Source organism: Ursus arctos, unplaced genomic scaffold (assembly GCF_023065955.2).
Source record: "Ursus arctos isolate Adak ecotype North America unplaced genomic scaffold, UrsArc2.0 scaffold_1, whole genome shotgun sequence".
Lineage (NCBI taxonomy): Eukaryota > Metazoa > Chordata > Mammalia > Carnivora > Ursidae > Ursus > Ursus arctos.
The window spans coordinates 67,610,460-67,631,398 of NW_026622763.1; the positions used below are offsets into that span (position 1 = coordinate 67,610,460).

General features: G+C 38.3%; 1 protein-coding gene across 2 annotated transcripts in view; it reads right to left on the reverse strand.

Annotated features, from left to right (window-relative positions):
- Window positions 1-20,939, reverse strand: part of STAT4 (signal transducer and activator of transcription 4) — an 87,064-nt gene that overhangs the window by 5,301 nt on the left and 60,824 nt on the right. For both annotated transcript variants that reach the window (XM_026492300.4, XM_057303602.1), the window contains exons 9-17: window positions 19,643-19,801; window positions 18,607-18,699; window positions 16,349-16,408; window positions 16,020-16,037; window positions 15,837-15,930; window positions 13,963-14,007; window positions 5,446-5,529; window positions 3,819-3,917; window positions 1,315-1,450 (exon numbers count right to left, since the gene is read on the reverse strand). In XM_026492300.4, the coding sequence (XP_026348085.1) occupies window positions 1,315-1,450; window positions 3,819-3,917; window positions 5,446-5,529; window positions 13,963-14,007; window positions 15,837-15,930; window positions 16,020-16,037; window positions 16,349-16,408; window positions 18,607-18,699; window positions 19,643-19,801 (788 nt within the window). The remainder of the gene's footprint in view (window positions 1-1,314; window positions 1,451-3,818; window positions 3,918-5,445; window positions 5,530-13,962; window positions 14,008-15,836; window positions 15,931-16,019; window positions 16,038-16,348; window positions 16,409-18,606; window positions 18,700-19,642; window positions 19,802-20,939) is intronic.

The window sequence follows — 20,939 nt, forward strand, 5'->3', positions numbered from 1 at the left end:
AGAGGGTGAGTGTCTAGGGCCAGGCCCCCATGAATAGATAAGATATAAATTATCAGAGAAGAAGGAGGAGGAAACCACACTCTAGTAAGAATAATGTAGGATGAAGCATAGTGGACATGAACACGGCTTATATAGGAGACAGCAAGAGCTGCCTAATGTTGGTAAATAAACATAAAATACATTTATACAGGTTAGATATAGCCAGATTACGAGGAGTCCTAATTATTACTATGAAAAAAATGAACTCGAGATCCATTAGCCAATAAGTAGTCACTGACTACTTTGATCCAGAGCAATGAAAGTGTACAGGAGTTTCTATCTACATTTTTAAGGAAATTATACTCATAAGGATTATTTGATAAAGATCTGAAAGGATATGGCTGCTATCTATACTACATATTTAAAAACTTTATTCACTCAACAAATAAGCCTACCATTGCAGTTTATAAACTAAATAAGTTCAAAAAGCATATTTATATTAATTAAATTTTTTAATATTCCCCAAAGAGCTGATTAATTTAAATACCTATTGATCAGAGACTAGGTCCAAGTGGCAACCCAGCATCACTTGCCAAACCACACACAATTTCACTATTGATGCTCAAATGCATCTGTGGCCCCACTTCAACTAGATTTGTATACAAATCCCATCTTAACTCTTTTTGGGTGCTAAATGTGTTCACCCCAGACTTGTCAAAATATAGATATCTTTTGATATTCTCTTAGAAAAATCTTACTCTACAGTCACTACAGGAGGTAGAAAAGATTCTATTTTGCAAACTTTAAGAATGTTAGTCAAAACTGAAATTTTCTCGATATGGAGAATTAAGAATTGCCTGGATGGCTTTTAATTTCTATTAAATTCCCTGGCCCTGGAATCAGCTATTGTTGAGATGGTTAATGACCATTGTGATATTAATATGAAAATCAAAGCACCATTAAGGCTTCACAGTACACTCAATGGAAATGGCATAGAAACACCCTGGAGACTGGAGAGTGGAATGGAAAGGAAGGGGCTTTGGAACTGGACAGGCCTGGCCTGTGTCTTGGCTCTGCTGTGTATTAGCCGTGCAGCCATGGCAAATCACTTAGCCTCTGAACTTAAGTATCCTCACCTATAAAATGGATAGAGTAATGAGTTATCCTTTCCTAAGAAAGATAACAGAACATTTAGCTCTATGTCTAGCAATATACTGGGTACTCAATAAATTGTGACTATCATTATTATTAATAATAGTAGTAATATCACCTGGTTCTTTAAAATGCTTGAGTACCCCAAACAGAGGCAAGTCTTCCACATCTACCCACTCTCACCTGTAAGCTTCTCTGCTAACATATTGAGTTGATCTGAGTTAAGGCCACGGCCAACGTAGGATGAAAACTGCCAGCTCATCACTTCCAGGAGTTGACTCAAAGTGGCAGATGGAGGATTATTAAAGAAAACCAGGTTCTGAAATAGAGTTGTAATGATGATTATATTCATTAATCACACCGAACACACTATAATTCAGTATATAAAATTCCTCTTTTAAACTCTTTAGGCCAACCTAAGTTAATACAGAATATTGTCTCATCTCTGTTGTGCTTTTTAATTACACTGATTTTGTCTTTTCCTAGAGTTCCTTAATCCTTGAATCCAATATAATATATGGCTCCATCTTATCCTTAAAAGAATCATTGGGCATCTCTTAACTTTCCCTGGACTATGAGCTATCAATCAAGTCATACAAGTGCTTAATACTGTCCAACAAATCACTGGGCAAATATTCTTTTCTGAAATAGTATTAATCTTAAGCAAAATCTGTATCAAGTTATTTAATTACTTTATCATGGGTTGGTACAAGTTACACCTTGACCAAACAAAGAATCCCAAAGCACAAAAATAGATAAGTCTCAGGCTAAAGTAGATGACCCTACAATGTGAATTCATAATTAACCTGGGTCCGGTTTTATGAACAATGTATTAGTCTTTTTCTTTTGATCTGGACAAGAGACTCTTCTATATAACTAACTGCAAACAAGATTGCTTGTACCAGAAACTGGGTCAACAACAGCAAAAGAGAAGACTTCATCTCAGATTACTGGAAAGCAGAAGGTGTGAAAGCCAAGAAAGATGTTCTAAAGAGAGAAGGAGGGGAAGAATTGAGTAATGTAGAGCAGTACAGGGAGAAGCATGAACTACGCTGGGCAGCAAGAAAAGGAACCAACCCAAGAGATTTCAGAAGGTGGGAATAAAAGAGGATACAACATCCAACAAGGAGTGGGAGATAGGAAAGGAAGGAATGGAGAGAAAGAATTTCCAGATAGGCAGTTTTCCCCGAACTACAGAATTGTGTCTGGATAAATGACCCAAAGGCATAGAACCTAATTGAGGTCTGGGGGCTTAGGTTTTGAAGCAGAAGAGAGTGAAGAAGAGAAAGCAGAGTTCGTTGTTTTGCTGGACTCTGTAAGTAGGCTGTGCATCCACACTGTAAGCTGTAAATGATCTGCATCCCCACATTCCTCATCCAGGAGCAGAGCAGAGTCTGGGACAGTTAGTGTGACAGCTTTGGTGGCTTTCTTATAGAAGAAGGATTTGCTGAAGAAAGCAAAGTGCAACAGTGCTGCACTCAGAGACATAGAAGTGACCCATCTTTCCTCCTCCATCCTGAAGTTGAACTGAAAGCTCTGAATATGCATATCTCCTACTGGGGAATCACGTTTAATTCCAGGGGTGTAGGCTCTTCTTGGTTTTAAAGACCAGATAACTTCTGTAATGAGTGGGTGCTGCTGTCACTGCAGCCTGAGAGGAACTGACACACCACGCATGCTATGCAGTTAATCTGTCCCAAAATGCCAGGGCATGGGAGGATGAGAGGGAATCGGGCTGAGTCATTTTCCATGCTGTTTCCTTATTGGGCACATTTCTTTTAAAAGGGAAAGAACACTTAGAGCTAACTTATCACTTCTGTTCTTATTGCTAGAACCTAAGGTAAAAAAAATTTTTATTCTTCACTTAAGAGTGAATATTTGCTTTGAATTAAGAAGAAATGTTATTTATATTTAACCTATTTTCTCTAGACCTTCGTGGTTTCCAGGACAACGCAATGAGATTTTGTAAGAGGGAACAAGGGGAAGGGCTGACTCATCTTTTTTGCCGCTCCCTTCCCTGGTTGTCTTTTAAGACGAGCATCTGTTTTCATCTAGCTTTACAACTTGAGGCCAATTTTTGACCAATGTCTCAAATAACCACCAGATGGCATTAAAACCCAACTCAAACCTAGAATGGATTTCATCTATAATCAACTTGAAAATTTGTATAGTCAGAGGGTAGTTAGGCAGGACTGGTTGGTATTCTAGTCACTTACTTGGAAACCAATTTTCTACCTTTGTAGAAAACTCAATGTGGAGGTGAGGCCAGTAGTAGTTGAGGAGGTAAACACAGCAGTCAGATGGTAAATTCTAGACCAAGAAGCCTCCCCACAGCCCAATTAACAGAGCCACAGGATGGACCTAGAACTCTCTGTGATGCACATAGTTGGGGGCTGATCAGACAGACCCTCAGAAGTAACCAATACCTGTCTGTCAGTTTTGCTAGCCAGAACTCTCCCAGCATCCAAGACATCAAAACATATCACTTTAAATATAACATGAGAGGATTCATGCAGCTAAATATATTGGCGTTCTGGAAGTAAACAACCCACAAGACATGCCAAATTTCATATATATAGATACATGACTATACATTCAAGATTCATATATGTATCTTTAGATGCAGATGGGTTTTTTGACAATAAATCAAATAGAATTAAAGGAGGAGAAATAGGAATAGACTCTACCTGGGAATCATTGGTTGACACATTGTACCAAATGACGGATGCCCAAGCATTAGGTAACTGACTGACATTGGAAATCATCACCACAGGTAATGAGCTGGTCTGGTTAAAAAAAAAAAAAAAAGCAGAGTTATTACAGGTAGTTGTACCTTGCACTGATTTTATACTTGACCCTGTCCCCTAAAGGGCCATCTCAAGCCAGCTCTACTCCTTTAATCCTGGTGTCTACACTGCCCTGGTTACTAAAATGTCTTGTGAAGGTATGGGAACTTTCTGAGCATATATGAATCAAGGTATAGGGATGAAAGAGGCCATAAAAACAGGAATCCTTTCAGAGAGCTTGGTCAGTTAGCTTCTCCAGTATCTTCCTGTGACATTATACAGATATTTATACTTATATCATATATAGCCTAAAATGCAACTAATTAGAGCTTGTTATTGATTTTGTGACTGTTTTCTTAATAAGTTACTATAAAGAATTTAATTTTAAATTTATCTATGAAATGGATCCAATATTCAATTTATGATATGACATCTAATTAATGTCAGTACTAGACATGGGCATTTTCATTGCAGAAGATGGAGGGGTAAGCAATGTTGGAATACAAAGCTTTATGAGAAAGACAGCTGCCTGGTCTGCTGTGAAATAGCAGCTTAGTAGTATTGGTCCTGTTGTTTTCAACCTCATGGAATAAACAGGCTTTTACAGGCTTTTACAGGCTAATGTGCAAAACTAATCAACCTACATTAGTCCCTTCCCATTAACAGAGCTGAAATACCCAGCTTAATAGCTCATGGAAACAGAAGTTTAGGAAAAAGAGATGAGGAAGGCGTTTGTGGAAAATTTTTACATATTTACACTCATTAAGATAAGAAAGGGAAAGTGAAGTCTACAACAATACATCCCACAAATAAGATCATATTTGGGGTGTGTGAAACTGTGTTTGTTCCTTCATGCACCCATTTATTCATTTCTCTAACCTATGTTGAGCATCTACTATGTGCCGGGCATTGAGTCACCGGTAATGAAGTGACAAAGTCATGATGCTCTGCCTTCAAGGAGCTCCTAGTCAGTCATGTTCAATTTAATCCTCAAAATTGCTTTATTCCTTCTTTGAATATAACTGTGACTGTTATAAGAGAGTCAAAACAATGTATCGTTAACATTCCTATCATTTCTCTTTACTCATTACATTAGAAAAACTTTCCTTCTGAGGGATTTTATGTACAAGTTAAATTTTTGAAAATATATCATTATGTGACATGGTTTAAGAATACTTATTTCTCTTTAGGCTTTCCACTAAGTATTCATGACTCAGAAGATTCCAGAAAATGAACCAACAAACATGCACTCTGGACAAGCAACTATTCAATAGATATTGTTGATAATGCCCATGAGATTTTATCGTTTATATTTAACCAGAATAGTATACATTCTAAAGGTAGAATGTTGACTAATTAGTAACTGTCTGACATACTGGTTTTCTAAACTAAATAATTTTCTTAACAAAATTCTAAACAAAAATAATAAATAGGGTATGTACTAAAACCTAACAAAGACTCAGCTTTCGTCTACAAATGCCAGCCAATTACTGAATATATTATTAGTAAATAGTTGATTGACACCTACCTCCAAATCTATGGTCAGGCCATAGAGGCAGATCTGTGATTCAAAGGTTATAGAATGAAGCTCTTCAGTCACCATGTGACAGCCCTAAGGAAGGAAGAAATCAGTTGTTGTCTTACAAATGCACTCCTGCTATCTATTATTAGGCCCGTGTCTACAAAAATTAATAAAGTCTTAAAGTTAATGTCCCAAACATTCCCTATTATGGAACATTCCCTCTTATTGTTTAAAAAAGTTATTTAAAGTATATACAGAGTGAGAGACCTTATTTCCACAAACAGAATGTTTTTAAGTCTTCCTAACAATATAATTTGACTTTTAAAATTCCAGCATATTTTCATCAGTTTAAATGCAGACAAATAATTCTTTACTTTTAATTTTAAAAAATTAGTCCTTTTGGCTTACAAACTATTAATAAAAGCAAGGCATATGTGTATAGATATAACAGAAACAAGTCAGTGTCATAATGAATTTGTTTAAAAAGTGAAAGGAAGTTTTTTTAAGAACAAAAACAAAAAAACAAAAAAAAAATAATTGTGCAACAGAATCAGAGGGCAATCAGCCCAAATTAGAGAAAGAGATGCAGGGTTCCTAGAGGGATGTTGCCAAGAAAAAAGAAAAAAAAACCCAAAAAACAAAAAACTCAGATTGACCTGTTTGACTATATTGCAAGAAGTTTTCAAGTTTCAGGGTGGCTCAGTTGGTTAAGCATCCAACTCTTGATTTCAGCTTAGGTCATGATCTTAGAGTTGTAAGATCAAGCCCTGAATTGGGCTTCATGCTCAGCACGGAGTCCGCTTGTCCCTCTTTCTCTGTTCCTCCCCCCTCTGTGCACTGTCTCTCAAATAAATAAATAAATAAATAAATACATAAATACATAAATAAATAAAATCTTTTTAAAAATTCTTATTAAAGTGCACCTGGGTGGTTTGGTCAGTTAAGCACCTGCCTTTGGCTCAGGTCACGATCCCATGGTCCTGGGATCGAGCCCCACATCAGGCTCCCTGGTCAGCCGGGAGCCTGCTTCTTTCTCTCCCGCTCCCCCTGCTTGTGTTCCCTCTCCTGCTGTCTCTCTCTCTGTCAAATAAATAAATAAAATCTTTTTAAAAAATTTTAAAAATAGATAAAAATCTTATTAAAAAAAGAAATTTTCAAGTTTTGAAGCAAAGTTTTGGGCTACATAAGTGACAGGTACACAAAATAAATTGAATGGCTAAAACAAAATTGAGGCAAACTAATAAATCCAGGGAACACTGGAAGTAATATACGAATGGAAATGCAATTATACTATGATATATGGCTCAGCTGTTAATAATTTTTATATTCACAGTAATGTTAAAATTGAATATATTGACTAAACCAAAATATGTTCTATGATGATACTGTGAAGATGGGGGGAATTTATATGCATAGAGAGCTGGTATAAAAGAGCCATAGTTTAATCTTTTATAGAAAGAATTCAGAAGTTAAATGTATAAACTTTTAAAAATCAAGAAGTATTAGTATGATATTAGCATAATACTTCGACTCAAAAAATGATCACCTCTGGAAAGTAGGTTTGGTGTGGGAAGGAGTGGGACAGAAATTGCTGTTTTGCCCTAATAAAATCTTACAGCACCTTCCTATGTGCCCAAGACCAGCAGCATTGTCAGCATCTAAAAGCTGTTTAGAAAAACAGGTGTCATCCCAAGCCAAGAACTAGATTCTGCATTTTAACAAGCACTTTGGGTGAAATTTGTGAGACAATGAGTCTCAGTGAGCTACATCCACATGGTGTTTAGTTTCAAAAGAGATGTGGAAAATTTGGAGATGATGTAGAAGGATTAAACAATTTTATTTTCTTTTTAAATTATTTTTATGTTCAATTAGCCAACATATAAAACTTCATGAGTTTTTGATGTGATGTTCATATTTCTTAAGTAGTCTCCATGCCCAGCATGGAGCCCAACGTGGGGCTTGAACTCACAACCCTGAGATCAAGACCTGAAATCAAGAGCTGGACATTTAACCAACTGAGCCACCCAGGTGCCCTGAAGGCTTAGACAATGTTAAAAAATAAACCCTGTGGGAAGCTGTAAACAGAAGAGGAAAAAGTCAGGATGGCATTGGGTGTGGCAGAGTCAGCTCTGGGAGAAATGATCTAATATTGAATATGTATTAATAACAAGTTGGAATCTACCTGTATTAAATTTCAAATCACAGAAACAGTTCCAATATGATATGAAGGACAATTGCATGAGGAAGACTTTATTGACAATGAGGAATGTTAAACTTAGGATTTGTTACTAAGAAGGAAGTACAGAATTAAAGACTCCTCTCTCCCTTGGGTTGGGTCACTGTTGGTACCTTACACTGACTTGAAGTAGCTGGATTCACTAGATCTTTGTGTTATGGCACCTGTGGGTTCACCATCGAAAGTGTGAGAAACCAGGACTCCATAGACAGAGCAATGACACTCAGAGTTGTCCATTGACTTTGGAAAACGACTACATGCTTTAGTTATCACTTTACTCAATTGGAATGTGGATGGTGAGAGGTTTCCTCAGTGACTCAAACTAATTTCTTTTTTAAGATTTTTTATTCATGTATTTGAGAGAGAGAGAAAGAGAGAATGAGAGAGCAGGGGAGGGGCAGAGGGAGAGAATCTTCAAGCAGACTCCCCACTCAGCATGGAGCCTGATGCAGGGCTGGATCCCAGGACCCCAAGATCATGACCTGAGTTGAAGTCAGACACTTAACCAACTGAGCCACCCAGGCAACCCCCAAACTAATATCCAATGATTACTTAAACCCCTGATGCAGTTGTGAGGCACGTTTAGAATGAAATCCAGCGAGGCAGCTGACATGTAATACACATGCCTGGAGAAAAGCGGCTCTGAGAAAAGGAAGCGTCATTAACTTTCAAAGCTCACATGGCCATCAGTCATAGACCTTACTACTTTATCAGTGTAGTCCAAGCCAGGGACACTATTCAATTTCACAGTCCCAGGATCCATTCTTTATAGAGTGGGGAAAACATCATAGATAAGATGCGCCATTAATAGCTGTGTTTAAAAGCCATTCTAATCATCTGAGATGATTATGGATTTAAAATATCCATATTTATGATATTTTTATTATATGGCACCGAATAATGTAAATGGATTGACTTCATTGTAATTGTAAAGAAAAGCACACATTGGATAATCTGCTAAGAAACTGGAAAACTGGCAGAACTACTTGACCAGGCTCCTGGAAAAGAAAATACACAACCTTTGAAAGGTAGGTATAGATGTCACCATATTCTTTTTTTCCCCCTCTGCTCAATGCCTAATAATACACCCTGGAAATCTAGAATATGTTAACAAATCATTATGGCTTTTGACTTCAAAGGAAACCCCTGTTAAAATATGACGGGATAAGACTAATTTTCATCTAAATTCTTTGCTCACCTCTTTTTTAAAAAAAGATTTTATTTATTTATTTGGGAGAGAGAGAGCACATAAGGGGGGGAGAAGCAGAGGGAGAGGGACAAGCAGACTTCCCGCTGAGCACAGAGCCCTGAGCAGGGCTGGATCCTGGGACCCTGAGATCATGACCTGACCGAAGTCAAGAGTCAGACACTTAATCACCAGAGCGCCCCTCCTTGCTCATCTCTTAACAAGCCATAATCTACGATAATGTTGCACGGGGAAGACTACGTGGAATAGACAATAATTAACAATAACCCATTCACTTAGTGAATATTTGTTGAATACCTAGCATGTGCTAGACACTGGGTTAGATGCTGGGAACCAATGATAAAGGGGGAGATAATGGTGCAATCACATGAGAGATATACCTCAATCACAGAGTCATAGGAATAAACGGAGTAGGACAACTAATTCTCAGCCCATAAAATAAGGGGACTACATGGAGGGAGTCCCATAAAAAGTCTACAGTTTTAGTGTTATTCTTGTATCAACATCTCTTTTAAAAAGTGTTACCACTACTTAAATTGTTCAGAAGGAAATCAACTTTCCATGAAAACGCCTGGGCTAGTTGGCACGTGAGTAGTAGGTCTGTGCTTGAGAACGGTGAACCTTGAAAGAACATCTGTTTGGCTATTTTGTTCAATGAAGCTCAAGTCACCCAGGCTTTACTAATAGCTTCTTTGTGCTTCATGACTTTCCACCACATAAACAAAATTACCTACCACCTCAGTCTGTGGCGAGAATTGTCATTTATCAGTTAAAGCCCACTGACAAAGAGCAGACTTGAGAGGCTGCAATACCAGCTTGCCTGCTCAAACAGTTTCCACATTTCAAGAATGACTCTCTAGCCAGCTTTTTGCCAGAGAAGGACCTCTGGGAAAGCCTGCTTCCTGAGAATGCTTATTTTACAGGGACAACCTGATGCCTTCCAAGTTTGGCCGTTCGCTAGGTGATGGAATTGTGTCTTCGGGGTGGCTCTTTCAAGGAAAGAACGAAGGTGGGAGAAAGAGGCAGTAGCAGCTAACCTTGATTTGGTTACAGCACGTCGACAGATTTCCCATGGGGCGTTGTGAAATTGCAAAGCAAATTATTAGAATTAAATTCATTTTTTTACAAAAAAGTAAAGACCGTACTCTATGTTACACTTTTGCAGATTACAGAACCTTAGTCAAAAAAGCTTTAGAAACTGTCTAAATCCAATGGTTTTCAAATGTTTTTAATCTTGAAACATATTCTTGAAAAGAATTTCACCGCCTGGGTTCCGATCTGTAAAATATATAAAATAGAGCTATCTTGACTGAAACAAGGCTGGGGATCCCAGAGCTCCACCTTTCACCCCCAACCCCCAAATCCAGAGATGGCTCCTAAGGTACCTCTTTGGTTGTTCTGGAAGAGTATATGTCTAATGCAACTTCCTCCCTTTATCCCGTCCTACAGCCAGGACCCCCTGCACATCCTGACTCACCACCTCTTTTTGGATAATGTGAGTCAAACAGCCATGGGTGCTAGGGAGATTTTGAATGGTGCCCCTAGGGAAACTATCATTCATGGTATCTTGATATGTTCTCAATCATTTAGTAAGTATCCAGTCCAAGTTTTGACAACCACAAAAGCAGAACTGAGGGGCCCAATGTGTGTGTGTGTGTGTGTGTGTGTGTGTGTGTGTGTGTGTGTCGGATGGGGGCGCAGGTGCGGTGGTAGTAGGAACCTAAGACATGTGATCCTATAAAAAGGGCATACATACACGGTGCTTTGAGGTCTTAGGGACCTGGAGCCAGAGAAGGATGTGCTCAGGGGCCCCTGAGGGGGAACATCTCTAGCCAAGCACTTTGGCAGGTGGGTAGAGAAGAAGGATCAGCAGTTTGTCCTAAGTCAGGTACCATCTTTACAGATATTTCTCCACCTGTGTAAATATGTGTTCTTTACAAAGGGGCAGCCCTGGAAGCTGATCAGGAAGAGCCATAGCGGACATCTGCACAGCACAGCGCAGACTCTCCCACGTACCATCTCCTTCGGTCCTCTTAACAACCGCGTAAGTGCGCGTCAACCTGATCCCCATTTTACAGATAAGAAAGTGGGAGCTAGTGAGGGTAAGTGGCTTGCACAAGGTCAGCTGCCTGTAAGAGCCAGACCCCAACACAGTGCTATTTCCAATCTCCAACTGATACATGGAGGAGATAAGGGAGAGGTCAACAACATTTCCTGAGAAAGCATTATTTTAAATTTCTTCTACACTTTGTAAGGATTCTGGTGCAAGATAGCTATGGGATTTCTGAGTGGGTGGACAAAGTGAGAAGAATAAGAGCGGCAGCTAGAGTACAGGAGAAAGGATGAGATGCTACTCAGAAAGATCTTCCTTCTAGGAATCCCAGCAAGTGCAGGGAGCGTGCTGAGGTGAGGGGCAGGAGGTCAGCACTACTCCCAGCGCAGGCTTTATGATTCCCAGACGCAGCATGGCATAGTGGCCAAGAGCATGGAGGTGGGAGCCAGACTACCGTGGTCTGAATCTTGGCCTGACCACTCTGTGCCTCAGTTTCCCTACCTAAAATAAGCACACTAATAGTAACTAGTTCATAGCTTTGTCACAAGAATTACATAAATCAATGTCAGTGAAGCTCTCAGTGCCCAGGATGCAGTAAATGCCACGGGAGGATTTGTTAAATGCATTCTCATCTGGCTGTGAACTTCCGCTGCGGGTGCTCACAGATAAGCAACAACCACTACATGAAATCCGAAAATGAGGTATCATATCCTAGCTTCCTATTTTCCTGACATTTTGGTTACTACCATCTCTGACACTATGACTTTATGAAGTCCACTTTATCGCTAGATCTTCCCCCAAGCTTTTTCCTGACTTCTTTTGATCATTCCTACTGCCTGGCCAAGCTCCTGATTCCTCTGTTCATCTTTCTGAGCCCTCTTCATATGTTTTGTGACTTTACAATAGTTCCTGCAGCACATGAAACAACCTTCCGGTCTGTGGTGTGTTTTCAATGTCCCTAGGTGTCATATTACAATTCTATCATCAGGGGGAGCTCGAGGAATAGCTTAAAATAAAACGGAGCTAGCAAACTTGGGGGTGGGGAAGAATAAAATCATTCTGGCGTGACTGCACCATTTTGTTATTAATCAGAAAATAAGAGGACATACATTCAAAGTATATAAGTAGACAGTGTTAATAAGACATTGCTTGGTTATTATATAGGAGAAGATTATTTTTGTAGATTTCTACTCTAGGGAAACCCAAGTAAAGGCTTTGATTTTACATTTATAAAGATGACAATGTATTGGAGAGTTGAGCTATTTAGATTTATTCCCATTTCAACTGTTTTACTTAAGAAAAGTTCAGAAGCATTGTATTTAGTCTATTCAGACCTAACAAATACTGTTCAGGGATGATACACTGCATGAAATGTTTGTAACTCTGGCCGAAATTCCAGGGAGATGCATGAAATGACTTTTTACTTAAAATGTGCTAATGTTTCAATTAGGAATTTTGGAAAATCTTTATGGATTTCTATGAGGTGGGAACAATAAATCCTACTTATCTGGTTTATTAGAATATCCTTAAACTCAAAAGCTCTGCTTCTGTGATATCTGGGTGGTAGAGACCTGTTTGCAGCTCTTCCCTAAGCCAAGGCTCTACCCTGGGAGGAAAGCTTAGCTCATCTTTGGTGTGGCTGTGATATCTGGCAAATGCTCTTTAAGACACAATTAAAGGAATGAAGAATTCTTGGAAGGGAAAATGCAGAGCATTAAACCTGTTGGGGTCAATCTTTGTGGTTTTGTGGGGAGGGTTAGATTGATTGCAGCTGAATGCTGGATTTTTGAAGTGCAAAATTTTCCTTCCAAATAATTCAAAGAGATTTCTCTTAGAAGCTGTGACTCTAAAGCCAGGAGACTGAATCCATACCAACCACACCAGCACTAAGTTTCCCTGCTTTATGACAGCGCTGTGTAGATGAGCTTACATACACAGCATCTCTGAGCAGAGCGCTTTGGGCATTACTACCTTGATCCGTTAGAGGAAAAACATGCAATATTTCTCGATCAGATCATTTGCAAAGGATCATATTTTCAGTCACTGTTAGAATAGACTCAAATCCAGGTTTTCTAATTCCAAATATGTAAAGCATAGACACATGCCCTAGCATCTAGGCCAACTAAACAGATGATCTCCAAGGCCACTTCCAATCCAGGATCTGACCGCTCTATCAGTTACTGACTCAAGTGCAAACACTTGGACCGCATCAGTTTGTGCTGTGAATCAATTCACCCAGTGGAATGCAAACCTTACATATAAGGGCAAGGATTGATACCATAAATTAATAGGACTGGTTTTCACCTGAGATTTACACATCGTATGTCATGAAGTTTGAGACTTGCCTCTTCTCTGTGGAAAATGAGTGATTTTAAGGTATCCGTAATAGTGGAGGACCGACTAAAGACGTTATGGCACACCTATAAAACGCAATACAGAGCAACCACTTTCAGTCCTGCTCTCCAGGGGGATTAGGTTATGGAAAGCTGTTCACCTTACATTGTTATGTGCGGAAAAAAGCAGGTTATGAAACAATGTGTGTATATATATCTTTATAAGTAATATATACATAGATACAGGTCTACAATGATGTGAACCAAAAGGTTAATAGTTGTTCTTTTAAGAGGGTGTTATTAGGGTGCCTGGGTGGCTCAGTCGACTGAGCGTCTGCCTTGGGCTTGGGTCGTGATCCCGGGGTCCTGGGATTGAGTCCCACATCAGGCTCCCTGCTGGGAGGGGGGAGCCTGCTTCTATCTCTGCCTTGCCTCCCTCTATCTCTGTCTCTCATGAATAAATACAGAAATTCTTTTAAAAAAAAAGAGGGTGTTACCATATGCAATTTCTGTTTTCTCCTTTTTAAGACAAAATTTCTTATACTGTCTGCAATTATCAAGTTTTAATTTGTAACCAGAGAAACACAAATTTGACTTTACATAAAATTATAAAGGGCAGTTTAAAAGCTTTGTAAAAATAAGAGATTATAAGGTTATTTCTTTTAAAAAGTATCTTGTAGAAAGCATTTTGTACCTCATTTCCTTTGCCTCCAGCGCTGGACTTCATTTCCTTTGGTTGCTTTGCAAGAAAAAGAACAACAGTGTTTAGACGGAGAAGCATTATCAACTAAATATCAAGCTGGTCACACTATGGCAGTGATTTTCTTGGCCATAACTTTGCCTTTTAGAACAGTAACCCAGATGTCTTCTAATTCTTGGAAACCCAGCACAGTCGCCCAGATTCGACAGAAAGCAGCTCTCTATTTCATCTCATGGGACACCACTTTAGAAACTTTCACTGAGGTAAGTGAACAAGTTGGTAGACTCTTACCACTATGTTTTTCAGCCAACAGTCTGGAAAGAGGAAATCACGCTGGGATGTTTTAAAATCTACTGAGCACTCCTTTGTACCTGGAAAGTAGCATCTGAGCTAAGCTGTGATGATTCTCAACCCCTGTGAAACCAAGTCCAACACTGAGCGCTGGGAAAAGAAATGACGGGACAGTGTGCCCTACGGCACAGGAAGCCACTACATGTCACTAGAGGCTTAGTGACACAAAAATGTTCAGGATATGGCCTACTTAACTTAAAGAGAAAGGCAGACAACAATTTATATAGTGTGTACAATCTGATTCCACTTAAAAAGTCCATATACATGTATGTATAATATAATGAAAACAAAAGTAGTTAATAGTGTTACAAGGTAATGAGATACGGGTGATTTTTAATTTTTAAATGTTTGCCTCTCGGACTTTCTACCTTTAGTTTTGTATTAAAAAGCAATTAAAGTTATTATGCAAAAGATAATATATTTAAAAATGCTTTGCAACTAGATCAGGACCATAAAAAGTAAGGTTTTGTTAATTTATATATTATACCTGCTGGAAGAAAGACCTAAACCACTTTTTGGTATGTTCCTTGTTCTCTTCCACATGACTTTTTTTGAGAGACAGACATCTCTAAGTTAAGGTCTCTTACAGCTTTACTTATTAGCAAACATTGTCCATTACTGAAAATTTCTTAAGGATAGAAATTGAACGTAAGCAAAAAGAGCACTAGTTATAAGGATGTATAACACATGACTTGTCATTACACTTCATTTTTCAGTCTCACACTGGAGGGATTCAGTTAAAAAGAAATGTACTCTTCAATACTAAAGATCAAACAAAAACAAAATCAAAACCAAAAACCAGCATAAATTTGTATACACAGGTATCTATAAACGTAATTTTTATCTTTTAGAAAGACCCTTTGAGGCTGATTCGGTGGTGCCCCAACACTCAGGTGAGGTACTTCCTAAGTGTTAATAAACCACGAGTAACATGCATCTGGCACGAAAGCGGTAGAGCCTTTGGGAATCTAAGAACTATACAAAGAATTAGAAAGAAAGCAGGAGGAGAACTCTAGGTTAAGAGGAAGTGGTAAAAACAAGAAGCAACAGGGTGAGGCTGGGTCAGAAGCTTTCTAGACATGCCAAAGCGAACTGTGTGCAACTGCCATACCCAGGAACATCCTACTTCCTCAAGCTACTCCGAAAATGAAAGCACCTTCGGCCAGACATGTTGTTGCTGGATATCATTTCTTGGGGAGATTTAAAAAATAAAATCAGGAATGTCTATCCATTATAAGACCAATTATCTCTGTCATCATTATCAAAATATATTGACCAATTGCCATCCATATTTAGGTACCATATCACCATTGTTGAGAACTCAGACTTCTGAGTTAAGGTTCTGTGTTCTTTCTGACATTTTTTAATTCTTCAATGATGGCATGCTTTGTTTCTTAATATGGCCCTTAATCTCATATAAGAAACCCCCCAAACCCAAAGTACATTGACTTATAAGGCCTAGTCATAAAGATGTATCTGATTTGGGGAGGAAGAGAAGCTTGTGTAACTGAACTCACCAAATGTCGAAATTCTACCGAGAGACTTCCATTAGAAGATTCTTCAATGGACATGGCTTTGACGTGAGTTCCACAAAGGACAAATCTTCGATTGCTAGAGGGAAAATCTTAGCTATTTACATGGTCTCAGGTAAAATATATTTATGAGAACAGCAAAAAAAAAATCTAAAATAAATTTCTTACCTTAGAGTTGAAACATTCCTGTAAAACCAAGAAGATTCCTTAAAAAATGAGCTATTTTATAGATGTAGTAAAAACTTTCTTTGATACTTTAGAGGATGGTATAATATAGTCATAAATTTTCATTTCAAGACTTTATAGTAAAATTTTCTAAAGTAAGTCTTCATTGGAGTTCTATTAAATGTTTGAACTTCAAAGTCAAATATTTGAAGTACATTGATATGTAATGTCAGAGAAATACATTTAAAAGTTTGAAATTATTCTATAAAATGAGGAAAGTTCTTTCTAAAAGTCTCACATTTTCATGTTTCAAAATGAAATTAGAAACTTACTTGTCAATTGATGCTTTCACCTTTACTTGATAGTTTAGTTCTGGCAATTTTATTAGTAGTCTGGAAAGACACATAAACAAAGAATCAGAGGCAAAAATGAAAAGTGCTAAAAGTCTTTTTATATTTAAATATTTAAATATATTTATGTCATATATGTAAATCAAATTTAGCTCATCTCTAGTTATATGTTAGTGTGTTTTAAAAATAATCAATTCATTGTTGAATTACTATATTGCACACCTGAAACTAATATAACACTATATACTAAATATCCTGGAATTAAAATAAAAATTAAAAATAAAAATGTCCAATTCTTTAGTTTGTCATGTTACTGATATTGACACCAGCCACTTAATATCATATTGACAAACATTTGCAAAGTATTTTCAGTTGATGTACATCGAATAATACATTGGGCTAGTGAGGGATGACCACGTGAAATAGGCAAGAAGGATCATACTTCAGGATCTGATTCACTGGAAGATGCTGATGACTATAGGGAATCCCGTATCACCCCTTCCTCTGAAATAGGAGATGGAACACTATGTTAGGGAGGGGTTTTAGGGAAAGTCCTGAATAACAAGTGAAGGATCATCTATCAAGACAGTGGAGATCAGGGTACAGAGAGGAAGGACGGGGGCCCAACTGACAGGTGGAAGAGGAAAGCGGGAACACTCAAATCAGGGACTAATGGTCAATGCCCCTGGTCATCAGTTCAAACAACATGCAAGGTGATGCCCAGTTGGGGGTCTCTTCCACTCGGAACTCTTGACTGAGCAATTTCTACTCATCTCCCTTTTTGTCCTAGAGAGTATCCTAGACTTACCATATCATCTATGGGGGTGCCTCAGGGAAAAGGAGAATGCCCATCACCCCTCTAACCTACTTCCCTTTAGTGTTACTATCTTCTGGGTTATATAGAGATGTGGGGATGAAGAATGAACAACTCTTGAAAACCATGAAATTTTAAAAGAGAACATGGGATAGGCTGGTGATGGGTAGTAAGGAGGGCACGTATTGCATGGTGCACTGGGTGTTATACGCAAGTAATGAATCATGGAACTCTACATCAAAAAAAAAAAGAGAGAGAAGCTGGCCTCTGGCTTTTGTTCTTGGTTCTTAAGTCTTGCTGCAAATTTCACACAAAGGAAACGATTAAGAATTTCAAGTAATGTATTTAAAATGCATACTGAAGAAAAATGCTTTCCCTTTAAAAATGGAGTTCTGAGGTGACGGGTGTTAACTAAACTTTTTGTAGTAATCGTTTTGCAGTTTATGTAAGCCAAGTCATTATGCTATACAGCTTAAACTTCTATAGTGCCTTATGTCAATTACATCTCAATAAAATGGAAAGGAATAAAATAAAATAAAAATAAAGTTCTGATAGTGATATGGGATCAGGGAACCTATCATGGGGCCCTAAATCATTATCTTCCTTGGCATCTTCACCTCTTGTCCTAGTCAGAGGTGAGTTAGTGATTAGGAATTTAAAGCTTGGGGGCCTTGGAGATTGATGCATGACGAAAATCTTTGGAAGTTGAAGCTCAAATTCATGATTTTAAGTGTCATTAGGGAAAATGATACATTTTGGTTACTCAGGCTAATGGAAAGGATCAAATGCATAGACAAAGCAACAATAACACAAAAGTCATATGTCTTTAAATCTGGTACATAGTAAGGATATATTGGAAATTACAGCACTGAGAGTTTTCATGGAAAATCCTAAAAGCTACTTCCAGGCCATCACGGGGAAAAATATACCACTATTATTTCCTGGGTAAGATATTCAAAGGCTTCCATATTCTGTCCCCAATTCTACCACTCCCTGCTTTACACACTTGCAAAACAGACCCAGGAAGTCATTATTTCTTTAATCTTGTTCTCCTACAATCCCACTCTCCTTCCTCTCTCTGCTCCTCCCAGAAGGTCCTTCCTCAAAGGGACCACAAGATTTCTCTAGACTCTTTAGTCTTCTCCCAAGTTAATCTTTTCAGCAGTTGATCCCATGATGCCCAATACTGTGATTCCATCCTTTCATGCTAACATCCCTCAGGTCTTCATCTTTACTGTCATATTCTTTATAAGCAGGGCCCTCATATTAACATTTCTGAGGGTATCTACCATAACTCAGTGCTGGCATACAGGAGATGCTTAATACAGAAGAGTTGAATGAAAGGCACTACGAGAGAAATTAGTCTTATTTAAACAACGGCTATGGCTCCACAAACAATGGAAAAGACAGAGCACATTGGGCCTACCTTAGCTTTACAGTGAACTGGATAAGAGTTTTAAGTACCATCGGTCTCTGGGGGTGGGTTGGCATGCATGGCTGTCGTTCAACCACAAATGAGCTAGATTAAAAGGAAATAAAGCACGTCATTTGAAAGCATTGAAAATATCGACAGGCTGAAAACCACAGAGAAACAGGATGCCGTCCTCTTAAAAAATCCAAATTTTCTACATTTACAAGACATTCAAACCTCCGTTAAGCTCAAATCTTTCCAAAGACTTCTCATAAAAAATTACCAGGAGATGGAAAAAATGCCTAACGATTGGAAAAAAATGCCTAAAGACTGTCCCTTAAATAACAACAGTAAATAATTCTTAATTATTATACTTGAGAATAAAAGCCTATTTTTATCATACTAAACATAGAGTAAAAAGTTAATTTCATGCCATCATTGAGCTGGATATTAGAATTTCCGATACATATTAGTGGGATTTTTTTCTTTAGCTGAGCTTATACATATAAACATGGCCTCTGCCCTTCATTTCTTGGATATGTACTTAAGAAGAAATTGTCAAAATCTTCTTTTCTAAAATGTGAAAAATGAACTTCAGCTGGATACTGTGGTTGGCTCACAGAAAACTGAGTCAGTTTTTGGGAGAAGTGCTGAATAAATAGTGAAGAGCAGAAATGTTTCTGGAACTCTCTGGAGCTTTATTCACTTTACCCTGAGGCTCACTGTTTAACACTTCCCTACCTGGGGCGCCTGGGTGGCTCAATCGTTAAGCTTAAGCGTCTGCCTTCGGCTCAGGGCGTGATCCCAGATTTCTGGGATCGAGCCCCACGTTGGGCTCCTCCGCTGGAGGCCTGTTTTTTTTTTCCCACTCCCCCTGCTTGTGTTCCCTCTCTCGCTGGCTGTCTCTATCTCTGTCAAATGAATAAATAAAATCTTTAAAAAAAAAAAAACACTTCCCTACCTTCCTTGACCTTAACACCAAAACCCCAGCCGGGGTGTCCTTACAACTCCACAGGACTGAAGCTGCCATGACACATTTAAATTTACTTACTTCTTAAAAAGGTTGTAGATCAAGAAGGTGACTCTTTCTAGCAGATGTGCTCTTTGCATGGGGATGGGGTCCCCTTCATATGTCATTTTAGTAGATTGTTCCTCTAATTTCTCCAATTGCCTTCTGAGTTGGAACAGACTTTCTGCCAATAGTGTAAAGCTATCGAACAACAAATGAAAATCAGCAGATAGTTTTCCCACTTAACAATCTACCATTTTAGCTGTTAACCACTTCAGGGAGCAATAAATTATTAAATAATTATTCAACTAACACAATCGTTCACTTAATTCCATTAAAGGTAGTGGGAGTTCTTTATGTTTATTTCCCTAATCCTCTTTTTCCTCTAAGATGCATGACACATGGAAAATGTTTTCAGTGTTTTGTCAATTATATGTAGTTATAGACATCATTTATAAAATTTCATCAACATCAGGAACCGAATCTCTTTTAACGTTTGTTTAAAAATCTGTTAAACATTTGGATATTAAGAATATGGTACTCATTAATGGGTAAAGAAAGAGAAAATTTAAAACTTTAAAGATACGTGATAAGAAGAATGTTATGTGTAAGAATACTAAAGAAAAAAGCCAATATGAAATGGGCTCCCTCCCCCAATATGTTTTTTACAAATCCTAACTATTAGCCAAAAATGATCTGTCTGGAGAAAGGTATGGGCTTAGAGTTTTACTAACTACGTGGTGATCTCACCTTGGAAATGGAGGCAGGAGCTTGGGCCCAAAGTCTAGGGAAAAGACAGTCTGAAACAGACACCCAAGGGACCGTTAAACTAGAGAGGAGGCAGGATGTCTGGACAGGCTTGGTAAGTCCACGTGGCCCTGACAGCAGCTCTTTCTACTTAAAAGTTTACTCCCCACATAGTGCTGTGGAAAGATCCGTCCACCCCCCACTGATTTTGGTATAAGCACCCTTATCTGCTAAGTTCTCGATCGCTTCTTTTGTTGTTTATTATTTTTATTATATTATTTTTATTGTGTACATTACTGTTTATTGTTACAGTGAGGTTAGGGAATCAGAGCATCTCCCCACGGACAATTAGTAGGTTTTAAAAAGAGCCCAATTCCTTACTGTTCTTGAGAAGTAGGCCTGGCAGGCCAGAGCTTTACTGCAAGTGGCCACCATTAGGACATATTTCCATCATACTGAATTGTACCCTTTGAAAGCAATTTTAGATTGCAACTGAATGTTTTCCTTCTTTCTCATTATTTTTTTCCAAATGTTCTTTCAATCAGATACTTTTATTTTGCATTGATGAGGAAAACCCTATCGACATTTTTTC